The sequence below is a fragment of the Spinacia oleracea genome, chromosome 1 (assembly GCF_020520425.1).
Source record: "Spinacia oleracea cultivar Varoflay chromosome 1, BTI_SOV_V1, whole genome shotgun sequence".
NCBI lineage: Eukaryota > Viridiplantae > Streptophyta > Magnoliopsida > Caryophyllales > Amaranthaceae > Spinacia > Spinacia oleracea.
The window spans coordinates 113806902-113831438 of NC_079487.1; the positions used below are offsets into that span (position 1 = coordinate 113806902).

The 24537-nt window shown below is 35.5% G+C and overlaps 3 protein-coding genes across 3 annotated transcripts; all 3 read right to left on the reverse strand.

Annotated features, from left to right (window-relative positions):
- Positions 1 to 703: 703 nt before the first annotated feature.
- On the reverse strand, positions 704 to 7602 carry LOC110794827 (uncharacterized). The gene is made up of 10 exons (XM_021999793.2): positions 7017 to 7602; positions 6829 to 6904; positions 6537 to 6634; positions 5815 to 5916; positions 5559 to 5645; positions 5047 to 5163; positions 3705 to 3808; positions 1723 to 1862; positions 1508 to 1644; positions 704 to 1351 (listed from the first exon to the last, which is right to left on the reverse strand). The coding sequence occupies exons 1-10, from the start codon at positions 7293 to 7295 to the stop codon at positions 1064 to 1066; spliced, it is 1428 nt and encodes a 475-aa protein (XP_021855485.2). The 5' UTR covers positions 7296 to 7602; the 3' UTR covers positions 704 to 1063.
- Positions 7603 to 8163: 561 nt separating this feature from the next.
- On the reverse strand, positions 8164 to 11354 carry LOC110794828 (receptor-like cytoplasmic kinase 176). Its single transcript, XM_021999795.2, has 7 exons — positions 11212 to 11354; positions 10972 to 11126; positions 10070 to 10347; positions 9813 to 9948; positions 9567 to 9712; positions 9350 to 9473; positions 8164 to 8891 (listed from the first exon to the last, which is right to left on the reverse strand). The coding sequence occupies exons 2-7, from the start codon at positions 11030 to 11032 to the stop codon at positions 8395 to 8397; spliced, it is 1242 nt and encodes a 413-aa protein (XP_021855487.1). The 5' UTR covers positions 11033 to 11126; positions 11212 to 11354; the 3' UTR covers positions 8164 to 8394.
- A 6497-nt stretch (positions 11355 to 17851) lies between these two features.
- Positions 17852 to 23055, reverse strand: LOC110794829 (triosephosphate isomerase, cytosolic). Its single transcript, XM_021999797.2, has 9 exons — positions 22841 to 23055; positions 21866 to 21941; positions 21647 to 21770; positions 20653 to 20737; positions 20368 to 20500; positions 19754 to 19848; positions 19266 to 19344; positions 18246 to 18328; positions 17852 to 18138 (listed from the first exon to the last, which is right to left on the reverse strand). The coding sequence occupies exons 1-9, from the start codon at positions 22877 to 22879 to the stop codon at positions 18091 to 18093; spliced, it is 762 nt and encodes a 253-aa protein (XP_021855489.1). The 5' UTR covers positions 22880 to 23055; the 3' UTR covers positions 17852 to 18090.
- Positions 23056 to 24537: the final 1482 nt, after the last annotated feature.

A 24537-nucleotide genomic window follows, 5' to 3' on the forward strand; every position in this document is an offset into this window, starting at 1 on the left:
GACCAAACATAAAAGTGATCCCGATCGAAAATATAAGTGACCTTATTCAAGGACTAAAGTTACCTTACTCAATGATAAATGTGACCCTAACCAATTAAAAGTGACCCTAACAATAAATAATGAAGTAACCATAATCAAGAGTGATATGCTTGTTACAAGTTATAGCTATGACCAATACAACACCAACAATGGTAATACACCAATACACAAGTGTAATATAGGTAGTAGGCTTGTGGGGCTTGAATCACATCTGTACAATATTGTATGTTGCTCTACCATTTGAGCTAAGGGAACTTATAACTACAATAAAGGAAACTAATAAAATCAATAAGGGTAACTTTACGAACGGAATAAATGTGGATAACCTTTCTCTTATAGCCGCCACACAATAAATTATCGTAGATCGGCCTTTCTGAAAAGTTTGTGTCTCTAGTGTATCGGGAATAAGATGGAAGTGATCCTTGGTGTAATATCGCTCTACCAAGAACTTTGTTGATGTTTTTGCTCAGGAGCCTCATCTTCTCGCATATGAGTACATTTATTTATTTATTTATTTATTTATTTTTCTTGAAATAGCTACTCACCTTAAGTAAGCGACTAAGCGGGTAGTATAGGTGTACATTTTGTATCATACAGCAAATCACAGCAAACTTTTTAGACAAATTATACTACTCCGTATGAAATTTCAGTATGCTATGTGATTAAAAAAAAAAAAAAAACATAGGTTTATCAAAATCATCTACCATTGTAAATGTAACAAGGTTCCTTTTATGCTAAAGAAGTATAATTTTGGTTGATATTACACAACTGTACACATGTTCAAAAATCTCATCTTTGTCGAGCATCAGAGCCATATCCATAAGCAGTAGGCAGTAGGCAGTAGGCAGTTGTAACTTGTAACCAGGCAGCGACGAGGAATAGTTTCTTCTTGTCAATATCAGTTACAGATCCTTGCCTCAGCCCCATTCTCATTTCACCAGCATTAGCTTATGCAAGTTTCCTCCATATCCTAATTAGCAAAAGTGAAATATCAAATATGGAATCCAGTGGTGCCATCAATAATTCAACAAGCAAGAGCAACATCTTGAGATTGTTGAATTTCAGTGTCAGCATCTTTTTTAATCTCAGAGGCACCATCTATAATCTCAGTATCAGCATCCATAATCTCAGGCTCAGCGTCTTTAATCTTAGTCTCAGCGTCTTTAATCTCAGACACGGCATCTTTAACCAACGGTGTCTTCTGGAACTCATTTCGCAGTTGTCCGCAAGCTGCACTTGCATCGAGACCCCTTGTCTGGCGTACACTTGTCGTTATCTTGCGGGACTCTAGAACAGAAGCAAAGGCAATCACCTGTACTAATACATTCTAGTCAATATCGGTATTTGAATGAGCTAATAATCAGCTCTGAATTCCAGACTTGGTGCTTTGTTGAACTTTTTAAGAGGAAGAAAAGAAAGGTGTGGAGAACCTAGCATTTCAAATTTACTAGAGAAAGTAAAAATATACCGCCTTCCTGTAGGGCCGTCGATACTCAGAGCCCTCGATTGGATTGAACGGTATCAGGTTCACATGATGACCTCGTCCCCATTGCTGTAGTAGCTCAGCAAGTTCTTTTGCATGCTCTACTGAATCATTTACTCCAGCTGAAAGATAGACAATGGCTAGTTAAAATTTTGCCCTCTACCCAAACGCTAATGGAAAATTCAGTTGAACCGTAGTACCTAAAAGAGTGTACTCAAAAGACACTCGTCGGTTAGTTTCAAGTAAGTAATCCCTGCAATCTTTCATCAGTGCTTCCAGGGGGTAAGCTTTTGCACTTGGGACGATCTGTTCTCTAAGCTTCTGATTTGGTGCATGTAAGCTGAAGCACGAGAATCAAAGCAGATGAATTTAGTTAACCGTTAAACACCATCACCAGTGGATACTTCTTCTACTGATGGATGTTAGGATATCTAAATATGTCAAACCTTACTCCTAAATCCTAATCAATCAGAACTACCCGAAAAAACCCATAACAAACACATTCTAGGATTCTGGGATAGAGTCAAGAAGTACAACATACAAGTAAGAGCAGTAATAGAACTACTTCCAAAGCAGTGACAAAAAACTACAAATAATAATGGTGGGAGGAAAAGATTGAGATTTTTTTTACTCCCGCTTTCTAAAAAAGTAGTCACTAGTCATGTCGCCCCATATCTTTTACAAAACAGAATAGGTTTTTCTGTATGTCTCCAAGCATTAAATGGAACTATTATACAGTGATGCATATAAAAAAGACGAGGTACTCAATTACATATCCAGGATTTGCTTCAGATGCTGGTGACATTTTTCAGGCTCCAAAAAAGCTTCTCAAGATGAATAGGAGTCTAAATTAGCCATATGAAGCAAATATGACATCTACTCCGTATATAAAAATGACCTAGCAAATCCGACATAAAGGGCCTAATGCTATAAATCACAATTGCGAGACCTTCCTAAGGCACGGCAGAAAATGTCAACAACAACTTTCATGAAGTCTCACGGAACGCACAATTGCATAATTGACAGATTGACGTTAGAATATATCACCATACATCATAAAATGAAGCAGAGTGGAGTCTTTGGGCCTCCTAAGGAGTCTCTCGAGGCTGGTTGGGGTCCATATCAATAGCACCTTGAAAGATCTCCACGTTCTAACAAAAATTGAACAAGCACCCAAGACAGGAAGAAAGCCCAAATTGAGGTCACCACACGTACTACTCCCTCCGCTCCTAAATGATCTTCCTGTTTCCATAAATAACGTTCTTATTTGATCTTCTTGTTTTTATTTTTGGACATAATTTTTTACCCAAATACCCTTCTTTATCATTATAGTTACCAAAAGTACCTAAGAATCTTTACATATTCTACCATAAATTTCCCCACCATCTCTTATTTAATTCATTCACATTTCCCCATTCACCCACCCAACCCCACTTTTATGATTTTTTATTACTTTAATAAAAATATCTTCTCTTTACTTCATTTCTTTATTACTTTCTCTTACACCCAGTCATTACTCTTACACTCGATCATTACAAGATTCCAATTTCTTCAATCCGTGGACTATGGACCATGGTGCACATAGAGCATGGTGCACCATGTGTACCAAAAGAACACATGTGCATAAACAAAAGAACATGACACTACGACAAAAGAACATGCAATATAATGTTTTCCTTTTTTGTTATAAAAAATCACAAATTATTAAAAATATAAAAAAATATATGTCCATGTTCCTTTTACGTAACCAGATGTTCTTTTAATTATATCCTAATGTTTTTAAGGTGCACCATGTTCTATGTGCACCATAGTCCACCTTCTAAATTGCGCAATTTCTTAATTTCCACCCAAAACCCCAAATTGGGAGTACATCAAACTATATATACCTGTGAATATACTTAGTTAGCATCATGAATCACCATAACGAGATCTATAATAAGTGGTTATTGTTGTTGATGACTTGATATTAGCATCATAAAACAGCTCTGTCAGGAAAAGGGCAATGCATGAAGAAAATGGGACTGCTTCGACTTCTAGTACACATTAAAAAAAGGGGGGGGGGGGGGGGGGGGGGTTACACAGTCATGTAAGCCATGAGATTTGTGCCACTTAATATCACACAAAAATAATGATTCACAGAGATAATTTCTACAGAGTAGTAGACATTGTCAGGGTGATGCACCTGACAGCTAATGTGGATTGAAGCTTGTAGGAAGCCAGTTTCTTGATTGTGTTAGGAACCCCCACAGTTGATATCGTGATCATTCTTTGCCCAATTTGTATGTCCTGAAAATTCAAGACATGGCCACTTTAAATGAGTGTAAAATCCAAAACTAGCATACTGAGACAACCAAGTCATACAGGACATAATAACATGACAAAAAAAAGGCATGCAAGGGGGAAAAACACATTTCTATGATCTGTTCCTAAAGAAGGCAACTTCTCCCATTGAACTTGCATCTTAAGAGGACCATGGTGTAAAGAACTGATATTAATGGCAGAAATATAATAATTTGATTGATAGATGAAAACACAAAATGGGATACAAGGGTAGTGACTTGAGGCTACCAATCTCCAAGGGTTAGTGACTTGAGGTCGTCCAAAGCCTAAGAGCAACAATAAGGGAGGGACTCTTATTTTGGTGTCTCTTAGTCTCTCTCCTATGCCACATAAGCTCCAACTTCAAATAAGAGTCCCCTCCTAAAATTTGTGGAAATGGACTAACTCTTAATACCAACTCTTATTCTCTCTTACCCTCTTTTTTTATTATATTTTTATACAAAAACAATGACATGGCACTAGCTCTTATATGTAAGAGCTAGCTCTTATTTCAGAAATTTCTCTTACAATCTCCAAATAAGAGACTCCCATTACACACTTAAGAGCTAGCTCTTATTTTTTCTCTCTCCTTAAGAGTCACCTAAGAGCTCCCCCTTATTGTTGCTCTAAGCTTACTAATTTCTCAACATCCCTCTCATAACCTAATGTGCCTACCTCTAATTTGTCTTCTCCCTAATGTTACTTACTACCTATTATGCCCTTCCCTTACACTCGGTTCATTGCACATGGCAACAGCCAACAGACTAAAAACTTGGGATGTTTCATCACCAATTCCTCCTGTCCAAGATTAATGCGCAGAGATATCAGAATGTCAATTGAGAATTTGAGACTGAAATCTTGATGCTCTTGGCTTCTCAAAGCTTAAAAAGCAACTAGTTGAAGTAAATTGATTAGCCTCACCAGTGATGTCACACAAAAACAAAACACTAACCACGATCAGTAAGACATAGCTGGCTAAATGCAGCTGTGCAGGTCATCTACTGACCCCAGGTTCAGTCCCTGGAGATACAAAAACTGTTTTGTAGTTCTATAACCTACAGAGCTGGCTAGTTGAGGCCCCTTGCTAATGTAAATAAAGGCTGTACCTATTATTTAGCGCAGGGTCTGGGGAAGGTCCGTTGCTAATGTAAATAGAAAGGAAAAAGGTGCTTACAGACTTTTAATGGAGAAATGGCGTGCATTACCTTGTTTAGACATCGGTGCGCTCCAACAACTGATTTCAAGTTCATCATTGGCTCCCCCATTCCCATGAAAACAACGTTCGTGACGCGATGCTTAAACACGTCTTCTATAGCCAAGACCTGAAAGATATTTATAAAAAAAATTGTCATAAAATTTGAAAAGAAAGGTAAGCTCATTGCATCTTCAAATATTTAAATTCATCTTCAGATTTTCCTGTTTTCAGGTAATACTCTGTGCAAAGAGGAATAAACGACTAGGAAGAAAAAAGAAAAAATAACATGATAAAGAGGATTTTACGCGAAGCACTTGCCTCTTGCTGCCTTTATTTCATAAGCATAACCTCGTGACTAAAATCCTCTACATGCATTATGTAATTACTTCGTGATATAGATTCACTCACTCATACCTGAACTTAGCTCAATCAGTTGAAATTTGAATCTACATAATACACTCCATGCTTTTACACTACTGACAAGTAAGGCCTTTCAATAGACAGGATAGAGAATAAACAAACCTGTTCAACAATTTCATGCTTCTGAAGGTTTCTCGAGAAACCTCCCTTTCCAGTAGCACAAAACGTGCAGCGTAGTGGGCAACCAACCTACTCCACCATCAAGAAAGGTGCAAAACCTTAGTTTGATAGTATCAATAATCAGAAAGATAAGATGGACAAACAAAACATAATTTTAACATTGAACAAAATACGAAAAAGAGATTTGAAGTAAAGCAGAGGATCCTTCCGTAATAAAAGGCCTGTCTCAGAAACTGACCTGTGATGAAACACACGCAGTAAGCCTTACTGAACCACTCTCGTCTGTCACTGGTATTCCAACTGTTTCAACCAATCTGCCATCCTCCAGCTTTAACAATAACTGCAGGAATAATATAAAGATGCTTTCAGGCCAAATCAGACCAAATAAAAGAATAATTATGCATAGCCATGTATTTTACAAAAGCATAGGCCAGCAGTAGGCAATTAGAAACACATCACAACAAGTGCCCTGGCAATTGAAGATGACCACAAAAGATGTAAGTTTGTTTATTAATGATTTGCTCATCAGTCTCATTGCAACTTGTTGAAGAACTGCATTACTCACACTCATGGATCAAAACCAACAAACAGAACAGGACATCAATATATCGCAACATCTAAAACAATTTTCATTTTTCTGCACTTAATCAGGTTTTCCCAATATCTATAGCAACATTGAGTTTACAATGAAAAAGCAATGTCTTACAGAATATACCCTCTCGATGATAATTACCATCCTCATCAACCTAGAAACTGTAATGACGTCTCAAATCCTATCAAACCTAGCCTTTTGTAGTAAAATTCGCAATACACCACAACAAATCAAATCATAATTAATCCAACAACATAGAGCAATCCAAGAGGGTTCAGCACAGCACTCTTACAAAACAATATAACACCAATAGACCAACAATTTCAGCAAATATCCCAAATGGGTATTATATATAAAGGGGGTTAAACCTTAATTGTCCCATCAGTAGAAGTAACCATATGATGAATCGGTGAACGGCCCATTTTCCATCCTGCTTCTTGCAGCTGATTCCTGAATGCCTGTGGTACTATCCCCACAAATAATCACACCCCCAAATCAGTAACTAATAAATACAACTAATTTACCCAAAACAAAAATGCAATATGTTAATCCTGTATCCTCAATCCTTTTACTTTATCAGATAACTTTCTAACATTTTAAAAAACCCATTCAAATAATTTTAACATTCAAATAAATGAAAGCAAAATTAAGGGGGCATACATTGAATGAGTTCATCAATTTCCTTGACCTTCCTCTTGTAAATTAGATGATAAAGCTGCTTCCCTCTATAACTTTGCTAATTCCCACAAATTTCCAGAACAAATACGATTAATACATACAAAATTTCAGAAATATAAATGGAAAAAAAATTATGGGTTTAAACAAGATTTTATAAAAAAAATCTTTACCTGGCCAAAATCAATAACGAGTTGTTGAAGCTCTGGCTCAGACATGCCGAGAAGAACAAGGGGGTCAGAAAGTGGTGCACGAGCTGGCCGTGGTTGTGAGAGTTTAGACGGCGACGTTTTGACACCAGTAGTCGTAGTACGAGTAGGAGTAGCAGTAGCAGTAGCAGTAGCAGTAGCAGCAACCGTAAATGAACGAGAGGAAATTGTGAGGGCTAAAGCGCGTGTGCGGATTGAGGCGCGGGCAAGTGGGAAAAAGCACACTTGATGTAGTAGCGCCATTGTTGGGAAGATGGAGAAGAGAAGAAGATTCAGCAAAAGAAAACCCCAAAACCTCAGAAGAAGTATTTCCCCACTGTATGTTTGTGACTTGTGAGAGATGATAACGATTTCTTTCTCTTTTCTGTTTAATCCAAGACCCCTTCCCAACTAGGGGTAGTCGTAGTCGTAGTCGAGACTCCAGAGGGGTGTTCAATAGTGCAAGACAGGATCGGATAGGTTATAGCTTGGGAGAAATGTAGTGAAACTTTTTTTTTTTTCTAAGGATGACTTTTAAAGGGTCGAAATGCGTGTTAATCAGTCTAAATTGGATCGGATTTGTTCGTATCATAAAATGACTTTTCCTTGCTAAAAACAGAAGTCGGGGAGACCAAACAAAACTAAAACATAATGGTACTCATAGTTTCTTTTTTTACTTACTCCGTATATTGTTGCCATTGTTTTGCACATTCAATTTCCTACTTAAATTTTATTGGAAATACATAAATACTAAAGTAATTGACAAATTAGAGTGCAAAATTCGAATTGGACTCTAGTCAATTATGATAAAGATACTAGTTACATTCTACGTTAGGTTAAGGTTTCAAAAGATATTAGTTAACTTTATCACGATATTCATGACAAATGGTTAAGGTTTCAAATATAAGAAGCTAAGTTGGTGAAATTTTGGTAAAGGATGGTACACTAGTACATATAAGTGTGACATAACCCCGGATCAAACCTCGTTAGCATCACCGCTCTTTGATGCTTTGGGACATCCCCTTAAAACTGAGGGATATCATACAGAATACAGAATACTGAGCTTAGAGGGGCAGGCTACTCTGATACTACAATACCTCTGGAAAATATTATAAACCAAACAAAGGCAAAGTTCGAAAGCTAGGTAAAATAATTACTTGAAAGTAATTAGTTACAACAATAAAAACAAACTGTACAATCATCACCCAAAGCAAGGGCTTCATTACACACCCATTTCCTTATTTCTTCAATTTACATTGAAACAAATAAACCATATGCTAATACAACCTACCTACCTATATATCTCCTCCCATTACATAACAGATGCCCCGAAATCATACTATTTAACCGAAAGATGATCTTGTCAGCTAGAAACAGGTGTAATAGATGATGTAGTATCAGGTGAAATAGTAATACCACCATTGCAAATTTCGTTAGCAATGGTGCTTCTCCTCCGGGTTTTAGGTCCTTGGTTTTGACGATTAGAATTCTGTTTCACTTCGGCTTTGATGGGGTATAAATCACGGTTGACAGGGTATAAATCACCACCAGTTGGTTTACAATCTTGGAGGTCCTCTAGTGTTGAGACGACCTCATCCATATTCGGCCTAAACCTTGGGTCTATTGACAGGCACTGGATCACAAGGTTGCCTATGATCTTTGCTGACCTTGAAGAGTACTGCCCTTGAATTTTAGTGTCCATGATTCTGCTAACTTTTTCTTTCCTAAGATAAGGCATCGCCCATTTAACTAAGTCCCTTTCCTTGACACTTTCATTCTCATCTAACACTCGTCTTCCTGTCAATACTTCTAGCAGAACGACCCCAAAACTGTAGATGTCGTTCTTTGGAGTCAGGTGACCTACAGAAATTCCAAAGAAACACAATGTCAGTATATAGATTACACATCCAACCTCTACATATACATTTGCTATCGAGACATTTAACTATTATGCACTTTGAAACTGTCAAAGAACCAACCCAACCAAAAGCTTAAGCTGATGGCTGAAACCCAAAGATTTGTTTTATACTCTATCACGCCCCCTCACATGAAAGTCCTGCCTAAAAGTGTGGTTGCAGCATGGGTCTACCCATACCCAGCGCTAAATATTCCACTTTAAAATGAGGGGTGGATGAGATTTTAATCCGCGACCTTTGTGTCACGCGGACTCTAATACCGTGTCAGAAGACCAACTCAACCAAAAGCTTAAGCTGATGGTTAAAATCCCAAGATTACTTTTATACTCAACCAGAAAGTCAGAAACCACAAGTAATCAACAAGAGAAACTAGTGAGAGGAGCTGAGGAAGTCTTCTCTTACCAGTAGCAACATATTCAGGAGCTGCATACCCCTGAGTACCCATGACTCTTGTGGATACATAACCTTGATCATCACATGGTCCATCTTTAGCCAAACCGAAATCAGAAAGCTTTGCATCAAAATCCTGTATTACATATATATTAAGACTGTTAAGCAATGCAAGAAAGGATTTAAAAGTGTTTAATTTGCTAAAGTAATGCACAGGGGATTGACATACTGAATCAAGGAGTATGTTGGAAGGCTTATAATCTCGATAAATGACTTTAATCTTCGGGCTGTGGAGGAAAGCAAGCCCTTTTGCTGCGCCTAGAACAATCTTCATTCGGAGTTTCCATGATAGAGGTTCAACATAAGATGATGATCCTATTCAAAAAACAACAACAGATTTCCACATTTTAGAACACAGAAGCAAACAAACTATTAGATCTTCACTTCACAGAAGATGAAAGATTATAGAACTCACTCCTAAACAAATGATTCTCCAAGCTACCACGCGGCATGAACTCATACACCAAGAGGCGGTGTTCATCCTCTAAGCAGTATCCAATCAGGTTTACAAGATTAGGATGTCGTAATTGCCCCAAGTAATTGATTTCAGTCTGTAATTAGTGCAGAAAAGAGCACAGGAATCAAAACTAGCCTAAAGTATGTTACTGCAAATTAGTATGATGAATGAAAATGAAGCAATATGATTAAAATGTGTAAACAGAAAATGCTTACCACCCATTCTTTGTGACCCTGAAATCCTTCATGATTAAGCCTTTTTACGGCAATGACCATTCCAGAACGCGGTTTAGCAGGTGCAAAGGTGTGTTCATCAATCCACCCCTTATACACACAACCAAATCCACCTTCTCCAAGGACACTATCAGGCCGGAAATTCCGAGTTGCTGTACTAAGATCATTGTACGAAAAGTTCTTCAAATTAGATGATTGTAATATCTCCCCATCTGATCTTAGGTTCAGTCTTTCAGATTTAACAAGGTCACTGTCACTACCTTCAAAACAACACAACAATAACTTAGAAATACAAATACAAATAGAAATAGACACAGTACATAATATGTTCTACACTTAACTAGTCAAACTTAGTTAGCACATCATGGATGATCAGAAGTTCAACAAAATCCATCCTAGATTCCTAATTACATTGTTTCTTAACCAAATTCTGGAATACAATAGATATGTAATAAAAATCCAAAGTTGAATGTTCCAAGTTCCAATCTTTTTTCCTCTGTATATCTACCCTTTTAAAGATAAACAAAATCAATTCCTGCTAGTCTGCTACCATGTAGATTATGCAACATCATGATTCATTCAAGTGAAGAACAATCATAGAAATCAATAACCCACCAAAACAACAAAACAAAGGAAAAGTTTCATTTGGGTATTTCTAATTTTAGCTAATTACCCATTTCCCATATCAATAAGTCAATTATCCTTGTTTACACTTCTACTACACATCTAGTATCACATAAATTCTATCACATATTCTATCCTCAATATATCTAACATGAAATTCAGTGACCAACCAACATAATCCAAGTATCCAACAACATCAATTACTATGATAACATTAATAATAATCATAAATCAAACACTAAATTGGTGAAAGTACTTACTACTAGCATGATGAAGAGGACTCTCGTCAGCCTTAATCTTAATACTAAAACAACACCCCATCAAAACTAAACCTCAAAAACTCTAGAAACTTCCCCTTTTAGTTTGAGTTTGAGCTTGAGCTTGAAGCTCCTTTTTGAGGGGTGTGGTGGAATCACTGCAAAAATGAACAGAATTCTGGTAAAATGGGATGAATAATATTTATTTGAATGAAAAAAATAGGAACTGAAGAAGGAAAATACCAAGAAATTGAAGCAATAATTTGTAAAAGTAGTAGAGATTTTAATAGTATAATTGAAATGACAGGGGAAGGTGGGAAGTGGGAGCACAATTTGGATATGAAAACAAAAGAATTTTCAACGTTTTGTGTCAGCAGCCTGGCACGCAGTAGAAAAAAAGGAGATTTATAAATCTAAAATAAAAGCAGAAGTAGACTTTTTGAGTTGACTGAATAGTTTATTGTTACATGTTGTGCTAATTTAACTCATAATTATGGCCAAATTGGAGTTATGGGAGGTAGATTTGGTTTTAATTTTAATTATACTCCTGGAAATGGAATTTGTGTTTTATTATTCACATTGACAAAGACTTGCAAATTGTGTCATTGTCCATCATTACATAAGGAGTGTTTTCCGCTAACCATAGTAATTTGGAAAGAATTACTCCGTACTTTATATGGTAATGTGGTATGTTTAGTGTTGTCTATGTTGAATGTCAATACCAAGTACTTCAGGTAGGATTAAACGTATGAATTTGGGTTCATATTCGTCATTTGTTCATACATGTCCTTGTAACTCGTAAGTAATATTATCCATTTTAATTGCTAGGTTGGTGATCAGTTGTTTCATTTTGAGCAGGCCCGGATTTAATTTATCAGGTCTAAGCGGAGCTGGAGAACATGGCCTTCAAATGTTAGGGGCCCATTCTGTGTTTAAAGTTAGAATATTCGTTGTTTGACCATTGAAATAAGCAGACTCACTTTTAAGGTTCAGGGTTCGACTCCTAGAATAAACAAAATTCATACATAAACTTTTGGCTTCCCCCTTTCCACTTTTATATTATTTTTTGTTTGTTGTTTATGGGACCAGATTAAAATTTTGAACAGGGTCTCTATATTGATTGAGACGACCATGATTTTGAGGTTGGTTATATTGATGAGGAATTGATGAGAGGTGGACTTGCAAGCTAAGTAATGCATCATATAAACCATATATACACAACCATGATGGCATGATTCAGCCCTTTAATTTGGAAATTAATAACTTGTTGAATATCAACTTCTTATTTCTATATTGATCGAGAATGTGTTATGAACATTCATAATATATTTAGTTATCTCGACCAATAACCTACCCAAAAAGATAGATTCATCCCAACAAACATTTTCATTGAAAAATCTTCGTTTATGAGTAGTATGTTTCAAGTATACTATCAAAAAGGGATATATACACGTTGAATAAACACCTTAGCTTATTGATTCAAGATTGAGAAACTACGAATTGAAGAAAATATTGTTTAATCTAAAAGTAATTGATTATCCAAATTCATAGTACTACGTATCTAGCAATTACTACATCCGTTTCAAAAATGATTTTACACTTTTTGTTTTAGTCCGTTTCATAATGTTCTTTACATTTTGTGTTATTCTATTTTTGGACATGAGATTTTACCATCTTAACCAACAACATTTACAACTTTCCACTCACTTTCTCTTACTTTATTCATTTTTTTCTTACACTCGTCCACCTTTTTACCGATCTACCATACTTTATCCGCATTTTATTATAACCACTCACTTTTTTACATATTTTTCCTACTTTGTCTTAATATTTGTACAATCGTACGTAACCGTAAAGATTATGTTGAAACGGAGGTAGTAAGAGGCAAAGACAAAGACCAATGAAGGTCAATATATTTCTTTCTTTAAAAACATCAAAGCATGGCCTCACGTCTAGTAATAACTATTAGGGTTTTTCTTTCCACAATTTGGGAAACACATTTCCAGACCGAGTATGGCATCAAGTCAAAGCAACTCCAATAATGATTTCCAATATAAATAATAAAGTCAGCAATTAATCAAACATGATGGCCTTCATTATTTTTGTTTTTACCCCCACTAAATTAAGAGCATGATGAATAAGTAAGCATTCTAAAAAGGAAAAAGGACTGCATGGCAAGTTGGCAACAATCAATAACGTAACCAAGTCCAGGAGTACGTACTTGCATTTGGATAACTTAGATCAGTTCATGCAACCCCCGTTGCCGCGAATATATATATAGAGACATAGAGTAATTATTGATAATTTGATATGCACATGTAATTAAGTGGTAAGGGGATAATGTAAAAGGGTGCACCTTAAATGTATGTATTAGGTGTAAAGGGGGGTAAAGTTGATGTATAGGTTATGGATACGTTTAACGGATTTTATACGGAGTATGTATTACGGCTCTGTTCTGTTCGCCTTGTTTTGACTTATTTCAGACAAAATAAATTCAGATAAGTTCAAATAATATAAGTTTAGAAAAAATAACGTTTTTTTTCAGACATATTCACGCACAAATACGGAGTAAGTTTATTTCACACAAAATAAGTTTATTTTAGATCAAATAAGTTTAGATAAACTCGGATAATTTAAGTTCAGTCAAAATAAGTCGAATGGATGCGTATAGGGGTGTTCATCGGTCCAAACCCGGATCGGACCGAAAACCGAAATTTTGATAATTCAAGACCCGAAGACCGGCCATTTTGCTTGGACCGGGCCCGGACCGGATCGGAAAAATCGGTCCAAACCAGGACCGGACCTGTATGGACCTGTATGAAAATCGGTTGTATGCCTATTTCTATATATATTTTTTTTCTAAAAAATTATGGTAAAAAGGAAAATATATATATATATATATATACTCCGAATAAAACCCAATTGTTTGTGGCCTTTTTTGAAAATTAAAATAAATCATATCACAATATGGTAATATTTACAACATACGGAGTACTAAAGAAGAGAATAAATTTTTAAATAGTTACATTTTATTAAGGAAAAATCGGTCCAGTCCAAAACCGGATTTTGGAATGGACCGGACCAGACCAAACCGGACCAAAGACAGAAATTTGATATTTCTCGACCCAGAGACCGGACCGATTGCGTGCCTTCGGTCCGGTCCATTTTTTCGATCCGGATCAATTCTTGCACACCCTTAGATCCATATGTATATCGATCATTTTTTTAACCAAACATGTAAATTTAAGTATAGTCACATGCAGCTCTCGTCATTTTAAAATGCATGCATGTTAAAAACATGACGACTTAAGATACAAATACGTACTAAACTACTACGTATATGATACTTCCTCCGTCTTTTAATACTCGCAACGTTTGCTAGTTTCACGCATGCCGATGCACAACTTTGATCATTTATATCTTAAATTCTCTTTATGCAAAAATTATAAAAAGTTGATATTTTGAAAATACACATTGAGACGAATCTAACAAGATCCCACATGACTATGTTTTATCTTATATAAAAAACACTACGAATAGTCAAAGTAGATTATATGAATAGTGGCAAAAGTCCAAACGTTGCGAGTATTAAAAGACGGAGGAAGTACTATATATACGAAGTAACTTTCATACGACGTAATAATTTATGTGATTGTTCGTTCCTAAATCCTAATATCTTGAAGAAAAAGTAAGCTAGTGAACAATAATATTCAAACTTAAAAAGTTAAAAGAATCATTTAGAAAGATGAGTAAGTTCATAGTATTAGGAAATTCAAAGTGGTGGACGAGGTCTATTAGTGAATATTATTGTTTATGATAGAAACCTAGAAGGCCTGACAAATTAATACTCATAGAATGATTTTAGTCAAATTCCAATTCCTAACCTCCCCCCCTAAAATATTACTGAATAATTCTATTCTTAACCAACTAATTTTTATGTTTGAATGAAGATTAATCAAAAGCTAGATGAAATGTAGTGATGTCATGGGCTCATGGGTAACGGTTAATTTAAGCAAATTAACAAACTTTTTTTTATTACTTCGAGATAGACTCATAAAACTACTTTAAGTACACCCTTATTATAAGATAAAATGCCAAAGTGATATACTCCCTCCGAATCTAAATGTTATTCCCGTTTCTTTTTTTAGTGTCCCAAAATAATCTTTTCATTTCTTTTATTTCCTTTTTAATCTCTTCCTTGTAATTTTAACTTTGTAATTCTATTGGTTTATCAATAAAAAACCTTGTAATCTCATTGGTTGGTTTAAGTTTGGATGGATTAATGAGTTAGCATTTTTATTCCTTAAATTCTATTTGTTCAACTATTTTGTTTTCTTGTGAAAATGGAATAAAAAAGCAACAATTCCCCATAAAACTACATTAATAATAGCTAATCTTATAATGTTTTTTTTTCCTTAATAACCGCGTAAAATTACAAACGGGAATAACATTTAGGTTCGGAGGGAGTATTTAAAAAAAGAAAAACGTAGGGATCAGATTTCTAGCAAGACATTTTTCTTTCAACTTCAACAAGTTCAATAAGAGGAACAAGAAAACCTCACTTATCACTCTACAAGTAACCATGAAAATAGACTAAAACCCATGTAATGTAAATATGTAATTGCTCCATTATGTAGATTTTCTTCTTTTTTTTTTCTAAAAGGGAAAAAGTTAGGCAAACGTATTCTTGCGAATCAAATACTAGTGTTATACAAGGATGATTTTTTATTTACATTTTGACATACGTACAAATTACAAACTAAAGGTACAAGATCCTACTAACATAATATAAACTACGACATGCACTTACAAGTTACAACCCTTACATGGCCGTAGTCACTAAAACGAGCTACACTAGATATTACAAAACAATTAAAATAGAAGACTTTGCTTGTTGATCCTTTATTACCGGAATCACCTTGCCAATGTGGAATCACCTTACCAGGATCATTATTTATCTTTTAGAGCTCTTTTGTAAACAATTTTTTTTATTCTTAAGTTTTATTATTATTCTTAATTTAATTAAAAATTAAGAGATATCTTGAAGTTTTTACGTAAGCTTAATTTCATACGGAAAAATTCTTGATCGAGGACAGGACAAAAATCAAATCTCTCTTATCCATGATGATCTTAGTTACTAATAATACCAATTTCGAATTGACATTTTCGTATGAAATGGTCTAAAAGGAAACGTTGACATCTAACATCAGACCATAAATCCAAAGAGACTTTATTTTGTTTTTCTTATACAACTTGCATGAATTATTGAACCTGAATAATTCTCAGTTAAATAGAACAATACAAGATGGATAACCCAAATGAAATTATTGATGTTGATCACCACCACCACACAGACGCACATCCCATTATTATCGATCTTTTTCTTGACTTTTACTCATTCAACACATATTGTGACTTTTAATATCTCAAATTATATATAAGTAAAAATCTCAAAATTTTGATAGTTAGAAAATATATATCGATACAAATCTAAATGATCTCACATTACTACAATTTTTCTTACATATGAATCAAAAAAATGGTCAAACTCATAGTGAGAATAGTTTAAAATCCAAATGGTATTATTTACAGAACAGAGAAAGCATATATATTGGACCAATGGCGGATCTTTGTTGTGGCTGGGGTGGGTCTGGCCCCCCGGCCGCAAAATTTTGTAGTGTATTTTTAGTTACGGCCCCCCCTAAAATTTGTGTATAATTGCATAATTACATAGTATATTGCTTAATTTTTTTCTACCGGTCCCCCTCGTAAAACCGTTCAAGGTCCGCCACTGTATTGGACGAGATATTTTCCTGGACTTCAATTAGGATAGAGAAAAGTAGCACGATCTGAAACTAGGGGTGTGCAAATGCAGGTTCTGTTACCCGTTATGAATTTAGTTCGGGTAACCGTTAGTTTCGTCGGGTAATAGTTCAAAATATCTGACTTACGTGGCATACAATAACTAATTCAATCACATAAGAAAATTCAACGTTAAACATCATCATTAGCTTAGCAAATCATTTGCATACAACTTGCCATACATCAGCTTAGCAAATCTTAGCAGAGTAGCAATTTCTATTTTCACAAATTCAATAACATAAGAATACCCAACAGTTTTTGAAAGAACAAGAATACCCAACATTTAACATCATCACCAGGTTAGCAAGACTGCAAGAGTCAGCAGAATGCATACATCAGTTTGAGTAACTTATTTTTTTCAATACAGTAAACAAAAACTGGTTGGAAAAAATGGATAAAAGAAATTTTATTTACTTTTTTTAAATAAAATTTTATAATTTCGGTCGGTACGGTTACCCGCTTTTCGGGTCAGTTATCCGCATGTTCGGTTAGGGTATTTTTTAAAAGCAAAAAATCCGACCCTAAGCCTATTATTGGGTTCGGTTACCCGCTTTTTCGGTTCAGTTTTTTCGATTTTCGGATTCGGTTTCGATTTTCCAGATTTTTTGCACAGCCCTATCTGAAACATTACAAGTAGGTTTCAATTCTAATTGACCCCACATGTTTGACAAAAATGTAAGCATCTTCACCTGTGCTGTGCAATGCGCGTTTATTTAACAGGTCCTCGTTTAACACCATTGAACCATAAGAGAAACCAGGCTCCATGACCATTTCTGTGCCTAGGCCATGACAATTGACAAAGACTACTCTCTTCTTTAAATTCGCTGCAACTACCTTCAACCAGGTTTTGTTATCACATACAGAGTACCTCACATTACTGGATTCAAATTACGCTTGCACAATTATTTCCAGACACATTGAATACCTGTTATTTATGTAAGTAATCCAGATCGAACTTCTCTAACTGATTCTAACATCAATGATTCTGCAGCATGTAAGAAGCTAAGTCAACTCTTCAAAGTGACGGAAATCATATTTTCAAATAATGAAACTGGGTAAATCTCATCCAGTGAAATAGTTCAACAACAAATCATTATTTCCACTACATGATAAGCTGAAAGCTGAAAGCCAAAAGCTACTGGCAAGCCAAAATACAGAGATTTCAGATTCTAATTTATTTTCTCTAAAGCAGCTTCAAAAAAAACATTCGCGGTTGTATGTAGCTCCTGGCAGCAGCTTTTTCATACACCACTTCCAGATTTAAGCACTCTTCACAGTTGCGGAATTGATAATGTCAATGAATTCCGGCTGGACAACAAAAAGGGAAAACTTGAAGGTTAGGACTAGGAACAATAAAAAGAAATTTTAAAAAATTATGGAAGCGAATAGCAAAGAAGAAGACAGATAAAACATACCTTTAGAGAGGCTCCCCCCACCAAGAAGCCATCAACATCAGGCTTAGCAGCCAGCTCCTTGCAATTTGCACCACTAACTGAGCCTGCAGAAACAACCATCATAATCAGTTGAGTGGTCAATTCAGAAAGAGCAAAATGTAACATAAGTTGACGTAAATGGACGAACCACCGTCTTTTAAAAACAAAGATTTCTTAAAAGTGGAGATGGTAGGTTTACAAGTATCAGAGAGAGAGGGAGGGGGGGGGGGGGTGTTAAGGTTTCTTGCATAGTTGCATTTATGCACACAACACCTATGAAAGATGCTGATCAAAATGACACCCAGAGCTTCAGAACTCAGACTAACAGCAAGTTAATTGGTTACCTTCTTTCATGTGTGCACATGGAACAAAGATGAGAAAGTGATGAAAATGACACCCTAAGGTTTCAGAACACATTTAGATTACTTTTAAGCTGACTTGAAGAGGCCAGCTAAGTTCGATAGAATGTTCCTCACATGGGCAACATGAGGAAGGAATAGCTGAAGGAGAATCTTAAAGAATCAGACCAAACTCTGAACAAAGTAGCCAAGAACTGATGCAGCAAAACTCAGAGACTATCAGTTTAGGACCAAGAAACAGAAGGGAACAAAGCAGATGAGCTGAGTCCAGAGGGAGGAAATAGAAACGGAATGTATTATATTATACTATTTTAAAAGTTTAAGCTGGAAAATTGCAATACCCCTAAACTCTCAAGGCCTCGACAAACTCAAGTCAAGATCAAGAATCATCAACAGAAATGGAATTTGGAGCAAGTAAAAAAAAGGGAAATAAGCAGTCCGACTGAGAAACAGGGAGGATGGAATGTATTAATACTTCCAAGTTTAAAAACTCAACTCCGGGATCAAGAATCAACAACAGAATAGGAGTAGGAAACATAAGTTGGCAGTATGTCAGGCATTCAATATTAAATGGGCTTTACAACAATATGACGGGAGAAAAGGTCAATAGACAAAAATGAAGCTAGAAAAAGGGGGAAAGTACCTCCATAGATAATTCTGGTGCTGGAAGCAACTTCAGAACTGACATTGGCTGCAAGCCATTTCCTCAATTCACAATGTACCTGTTGTAGTAAATAAATTGTGCACAAGATCAGGCACTCATTGTAAAAGGAACAACAAAACCCCAAGGCAGACGACCCTTTCGCAGCAACATGAGCTTCTAGAAGACTAGAAAACAATGGTAAAACCAGCTACATATGTAGTTATGCTACATACTTCGTAGTTGGTAAGAGAAATACAATGATATGCCATGTTTTTGTGGTGAAACCAAAACCTGACCAGTACTTAAGCACACAACATTTATCATCATTAGCGTTGAGAACCAGAATCCAAACTAATCTTATTTCATGTCTGGTTGTGCAAGAGTAGCTTTAGGATACTGGCAATCTGGCATATAGATATTTCAGCTTCACATTTCAGATACAAGATCAACTTCAACCCAATATTGACAAATATATAGTTTATATATACCTCCTGAGCCTGCTCTGGAGATGCAACCTTTCCGGTTCCAATAGCCCAGACTGGCTCGTAAGCAACAACTACGTTTGTCCAATCAGTTACTCGGTCTGTTGGAAAAGCAGACATAATGGATCAACTATCAGAAAGTACAGGAAGTAAACTTTATAGTTACCATGCATCATGCTCAAAAAGTAAAACTATGCAAAAATGAGAATATACTACTGAGGATAAATTCCATATAGTGACATATTTACTACTGAAGATAAATTCCATATAGTGACATAGGACTTCCTAATACTAAGAAGCAATCACACACTTTATCTCAGGGAAAAACATGAGAATATAAGATGTCAGAAACTAAACACTAAATTCTGCTAAAAGAACCTACACACTTAAGTGACATAACTATTCTTCTTTTACCGAGACCAGTTCACTAATTTAACATATAGATACTTTATGGACAGAATTTATTAGTTTATACATCTGAAGTACTAAAATAGTAATAGTAATAAAAGTAATTAAACCTCCCATCTAGTCTTAAACTGGGGTAGTCATATTCAAGCTCAGTGTAATGTCTATATGATAAGTGCACGCCATCTTCAATTATATCAATTAACAACTTGTACCTGCAATTGCTTTGGTTTGTGCAGCAACAACATCCATAGTGGTGCCAGCTTCCCGTTGTTCAAGGGTTTCTCCAACACAAGCTATGACCTTCAAACCTTTTGAGAGAGCGTATGCAACTTTGTCCCCAACAAACTTCAAGAAGAAAAATGCACAGAGATAAAGAAATGGCAGAGATTAGATTCGGAATTCAAGAAATTTCAAAACATTATAGAGTATTAAGGCAAGAAGATACAGTGCAATACAGCCATAATAAGTATAGCTCAACCGAGAATGCAAATCCGTACCTCATTGGACTCATTTAGCAAAGCCCTCCTTTCAGAGTGACCGAGGATGACCCATGGGATATCCAGATCAGCAAGCATCTCAGCGCTACAAGTAAAAGAATTATCAATAAAGTAAAATAAACAGAATACTGTTCAAACATACATCTGCATATCTGATAACCCGAAGTAACAGTTTTTAAAACCTTAACAGTTCGCTAGAAACATAAACTAGACTAGTAATCAAAATAACAGCATCGTTCAACAGAATTCCTAATTAGTACACCATACACGGAACCTCTCTCAGATGACTGTTTCATATAAACAAGCACAATCATCATTCATCAATGACCAAAAAAATAGTCATTATTAGACTACTGCTATTTAGCAAGCTCCACTAAGCTCAACACAGATATCATGCAACCTAATGTATCATACCCAATCAAAGCGCACAAATAAAGAAAGGAACCTAATCCAACATATGAAAATAAATTTAGAGCAAGCACGTACATCGTGCGTGCAAGAAAGAAGCCTAAAGTCTGCATGGTTCATAGACTTCCTACTCTTCATAAACAAAATATCCAAAGTGATGTGTGCTGAAATATGCACAGATGACCCAGAATGGATAGAACCAACGGGCAGAATAATGAACATATGAGTCTCAATTCTCAAAGCCATCTCCTACTGCTAAAAAGGCATTAACTATGCTTACAGAAAAAACAATGTCATGGAGAATGAATCTCAATACAAGTAACCCAACAAATAGATCCACATATTAAAAAAAAACATATATCCATACTTTGTCTTGAAAATGATAAAAAATGAAGAAGCAAACTGAGATTCTTTGGTTGGAAAGGTCAGATAATTTAACAAAATCCACAAAAAAAAACAAAAAAATTGCCAAATCTCATAAAGAGATATAAAACTATGAATCTCTTCATCAGGAAAAGCGCAAAAAAAACCTGGAAGAAAAAGAAACAAAAGCAACCGATAATAACAAGAGAAAATTTCAACATACCTAACCTCGCCGGTGAATGCGCCACCTTTCTTAACCCAACAGTTCTGTGCAGCGACTTGGATTTCAGGCCTCAATGAGCTTTTTGCCACAGGGAGGAAAACATATGGAGGACTGACCACAACCTCTGATAATAACCAAACAACACAACTTAAATCCCTTTATCTACCATAACGCTAATAAGAAATTCATCAATTACTTGTATGATTCGCATTCACTCACCCACAACATCGGTTGATGGAATCGCCCCTGCATTGAGAGTATCTACTATCTTCTTCACCTCACCGGTAGTTCCATTCTATAACAATGAAAAATGTCATCCAAATATCAATACTCAATTCAGCATTTATATACGCAGCTTCTTTTTGACCCACATAAATCAAATAATACTAAGGTCAACATCTTACATTCGATATTAAGGTCTTTTTTGAAAATGCAATGCCAAAAAACTAAAAACTACGCCATTCAGCCTCTATCCAGGCATGAAATCCATTATACAGGAACGATAATGGATACACATGATGATCCAATATCCAGGCATGAAATCCATTATACATCCAGATGTACATCTGCACAGAGCTTTTGGTCACTTGCTTATTTGCAACCATCCCTAATGATCAAATAAGCGGTAACCTTGGATGTACAACACATCCAGATGTATAAGGAAAAATACTCTATCGAGGTGAAAGCATTAATTAAAATCAAATCAAACCTAACTTTTAACTACAAATTTATCAAATGCTCGTAAAATAAGATCATTATATCTTACAAGTACGATATTTTACTTGCTGATTGGACTGTTCATCTAAATGATCAACATACAACTACCGCATTTTGAATCAATATATCGAACAACTAAAGCATCAATTAATCCTAAATGCGCGTAAAAATTCTTGAAATGCTTCAATCATAGTTTTACGGACGGCATCAATCTCAGTATGGCATCATCGTCTATATTTGATCAACATCAACAGTTCCGATTAACAAATTAGAACTCACATTTAACGATGATTTCACAAATTCAATACCAGATTTACTCTCTATCAACAAATTCTAATCAAAATCAACAAATTCTAATCAAAATCAACAAATAAACAATAAGAATATGCAAAAGTTTAGATCAAATGTTCCATTTCAATAGATCGACCACAAAAGCAACAGATCAATACAAAAATTAAGACGAGGATAGAAACTGACGCATTTCCAGTTGCCACCGACGAAGAATTTACGGCCCATTTTCGAAGAAGATCGACGGAAAAGTTCTGAGATTTGGATTTTCTTTCTGTGGTTAGGTTTTGAGATTTTTGTGAGTGCGAACAAGATGTAAATAAGTGTGAGTGGATAGTTAGTTTATTTATGTGTGGCTTTAGGCGGGGGCGAATATTTGGATACTCCGTATTCTAGTACCTTCTTAAACGCGGAATTACGTTTACATCCTTGATGCTTTTGAACAGGGGAGTCGCTGTTCTTGCGTTTTGTCGGGGGTAAGTTCGATTTTTCACAAGCGAGGTGTGTGGATGACTGTGAATTTTGAGTTTGGCCTGACTAATGACGAGTGATTAGCGAAACGGTGTGCGCCTTGTCGCAAGCACATGGTTGACTTACTATGCCTCGGTGGTAACGATACCATTTTGATGATCTAAAACAAAATCGGCTAGAATTTATTTTTTTTTATTTTTTTTGACATAAGCTTAATTTTGCATAAAAGAAACAAGTTTACAAATTACAATAACTAACTTACATAACAAATTACAAATAAACTACTTAACATAAAAAAGTAGTAAATTCTTCTCCATTGGCATCCCGGTTGTTGACTTGACTTTGTTTACAGCGCCGTAGCATGCCAAAGCCAAACTTATTGGTTTCCTCATAAACGGCTTGATGTTGCTTAAGTAAGGTTACAGGTTCTAGTTTCACCGTCCTCAAAAATTTTAGTTGGGAGATCCACACATTATAAGCAAGGTGTGTAATTCGGGTTGAATTCAGATATAGTTAGAGCTATGCTCCAATGAACTGGGTGTACTATCAATACAAATAAATATAGTGAAGTCGATAACTCTTCAATGTATCATCGAGACTATGTTCTTTTGGACTGAAACAAGTTGGCATTTACAATTTTTTATTTTTTTATAAGGGAAAGGTACACGTAATCTATGGTTTTACTTTCTCATGGGTTAACCGATAGATAAGGGAACGTATACAACAACAACAACAACAACAACAACAACAACAACAACAAAGCCTTAGTCCCAAAATGATTTGGGGTCGGCTAACATGAATCGTCATAGGAGATCGTCATTGTCACCGATCAAACCAGAAAGGAGCAGGAAGTAAAAAGAAAAAAAACAAGGAATAGAAAGTGAAATTAATGAAAGTAGGATAAGAGAAAAAACGTATATATATATATATTATAGAAGAAATATTGTAAGAGATAATAAAAAATAAGTAAATTTAAAATAAATGAATAAGTAAAATAAGTACATTTCAAAATAGCATGTGAAATTATAAAAAAAAAAAAAAATTTGAAAGAATTTTAAAAATAAAATAAAAGTAAAAATAAAAATAAATAGAATCAGAAACATTGAAGTTGTATAAGTCAAATGAAGTCATCAATGTACATTCTCTCCCTCCACTCTGTCCTATCCAACGCCATATTTCCCTCAATCCCAAGAAAGCTCATATCGTGCTCAATCACCTTCCTCCAAGTTTTCTTAGGTCTTCCCTTACCCCTTGCAATTCTATCCCTTTGCCACCATTCTATCCTTTTAACCGGGGCATCATTTGATTTTCTGCTTACATGTCCAAACCATCTTAAAAAAATTACACGCTTCTCAAGGAAACCAAAAGCTTCTAAAAGAAGCCAACTCACAGTCGATGTCGGCAAACAAAACCGA

Bases quoted from the DNA above. Each gene is read 5' to 3' on its own strand.
- LOC110794827 (XM_021999793.2), bottom strand. From the start codon at position 7,295: ATGGCGCTACTACATCAAGTGTGCTTTTTCCCACTTGCCCGCGCCTCA. The intron at 5,164-5,558 runs GTTTGTTTATTC...AATATCTTTCAG, and splicing joins AGCATGAAATTGTTGAACAG to GTCTTGGCTATAGAAGACGT. The intron at 1,863-3,704 runs GTGCATCACCCT...CTCGTGCTTCAG, and splicing joins CAATCCACATTAGCTGTCAG to CTTACATGCACCAAATCAGA.
- LOC110794828 (XM_021999795.2), bottom strand. From the start codon at position 11,032: ATGGGGTGTTGTTTTAGTATTAAGATTAAGGCTGACGAGAGTCCTCTT. The intron at 9,949-10,069 runs GTAAGCATTTTC...CACTAATTACAG, and splicing joins AGGGTCACAAAGAATGGGTG to ACTGAAATCAATTACTTGGG. The intron at 8,892-9,349 runs GTAAGAGAAGAC...GAATTTCTGTAG, and splicing joins TCCTGAATATGTTGCTACTG to GTCACCTGACTCCAAAGAAC.
- LOC110794829 (XM_021999797.2), bottom strand. From the start codon at position 22,879: ATGGGCCGTAAATTCTTCGTCGGTGGCAACTGGAAATGC. The intron at 21,771-21,865 runs GTGAGTGAATGC...GGTTATTATCAG, and splicing joins TCCATCAACCGATGTTGTGG to AGGTTGTGGTCAGTCCTCCA. The intron at 20,738-21,646 runs GTATGTTGAAAT...TTTTACTTGTAG, and splicing joins GCATTCACCGGCGAGGTTAG to CGCTGAGATGCTTGCTGATC.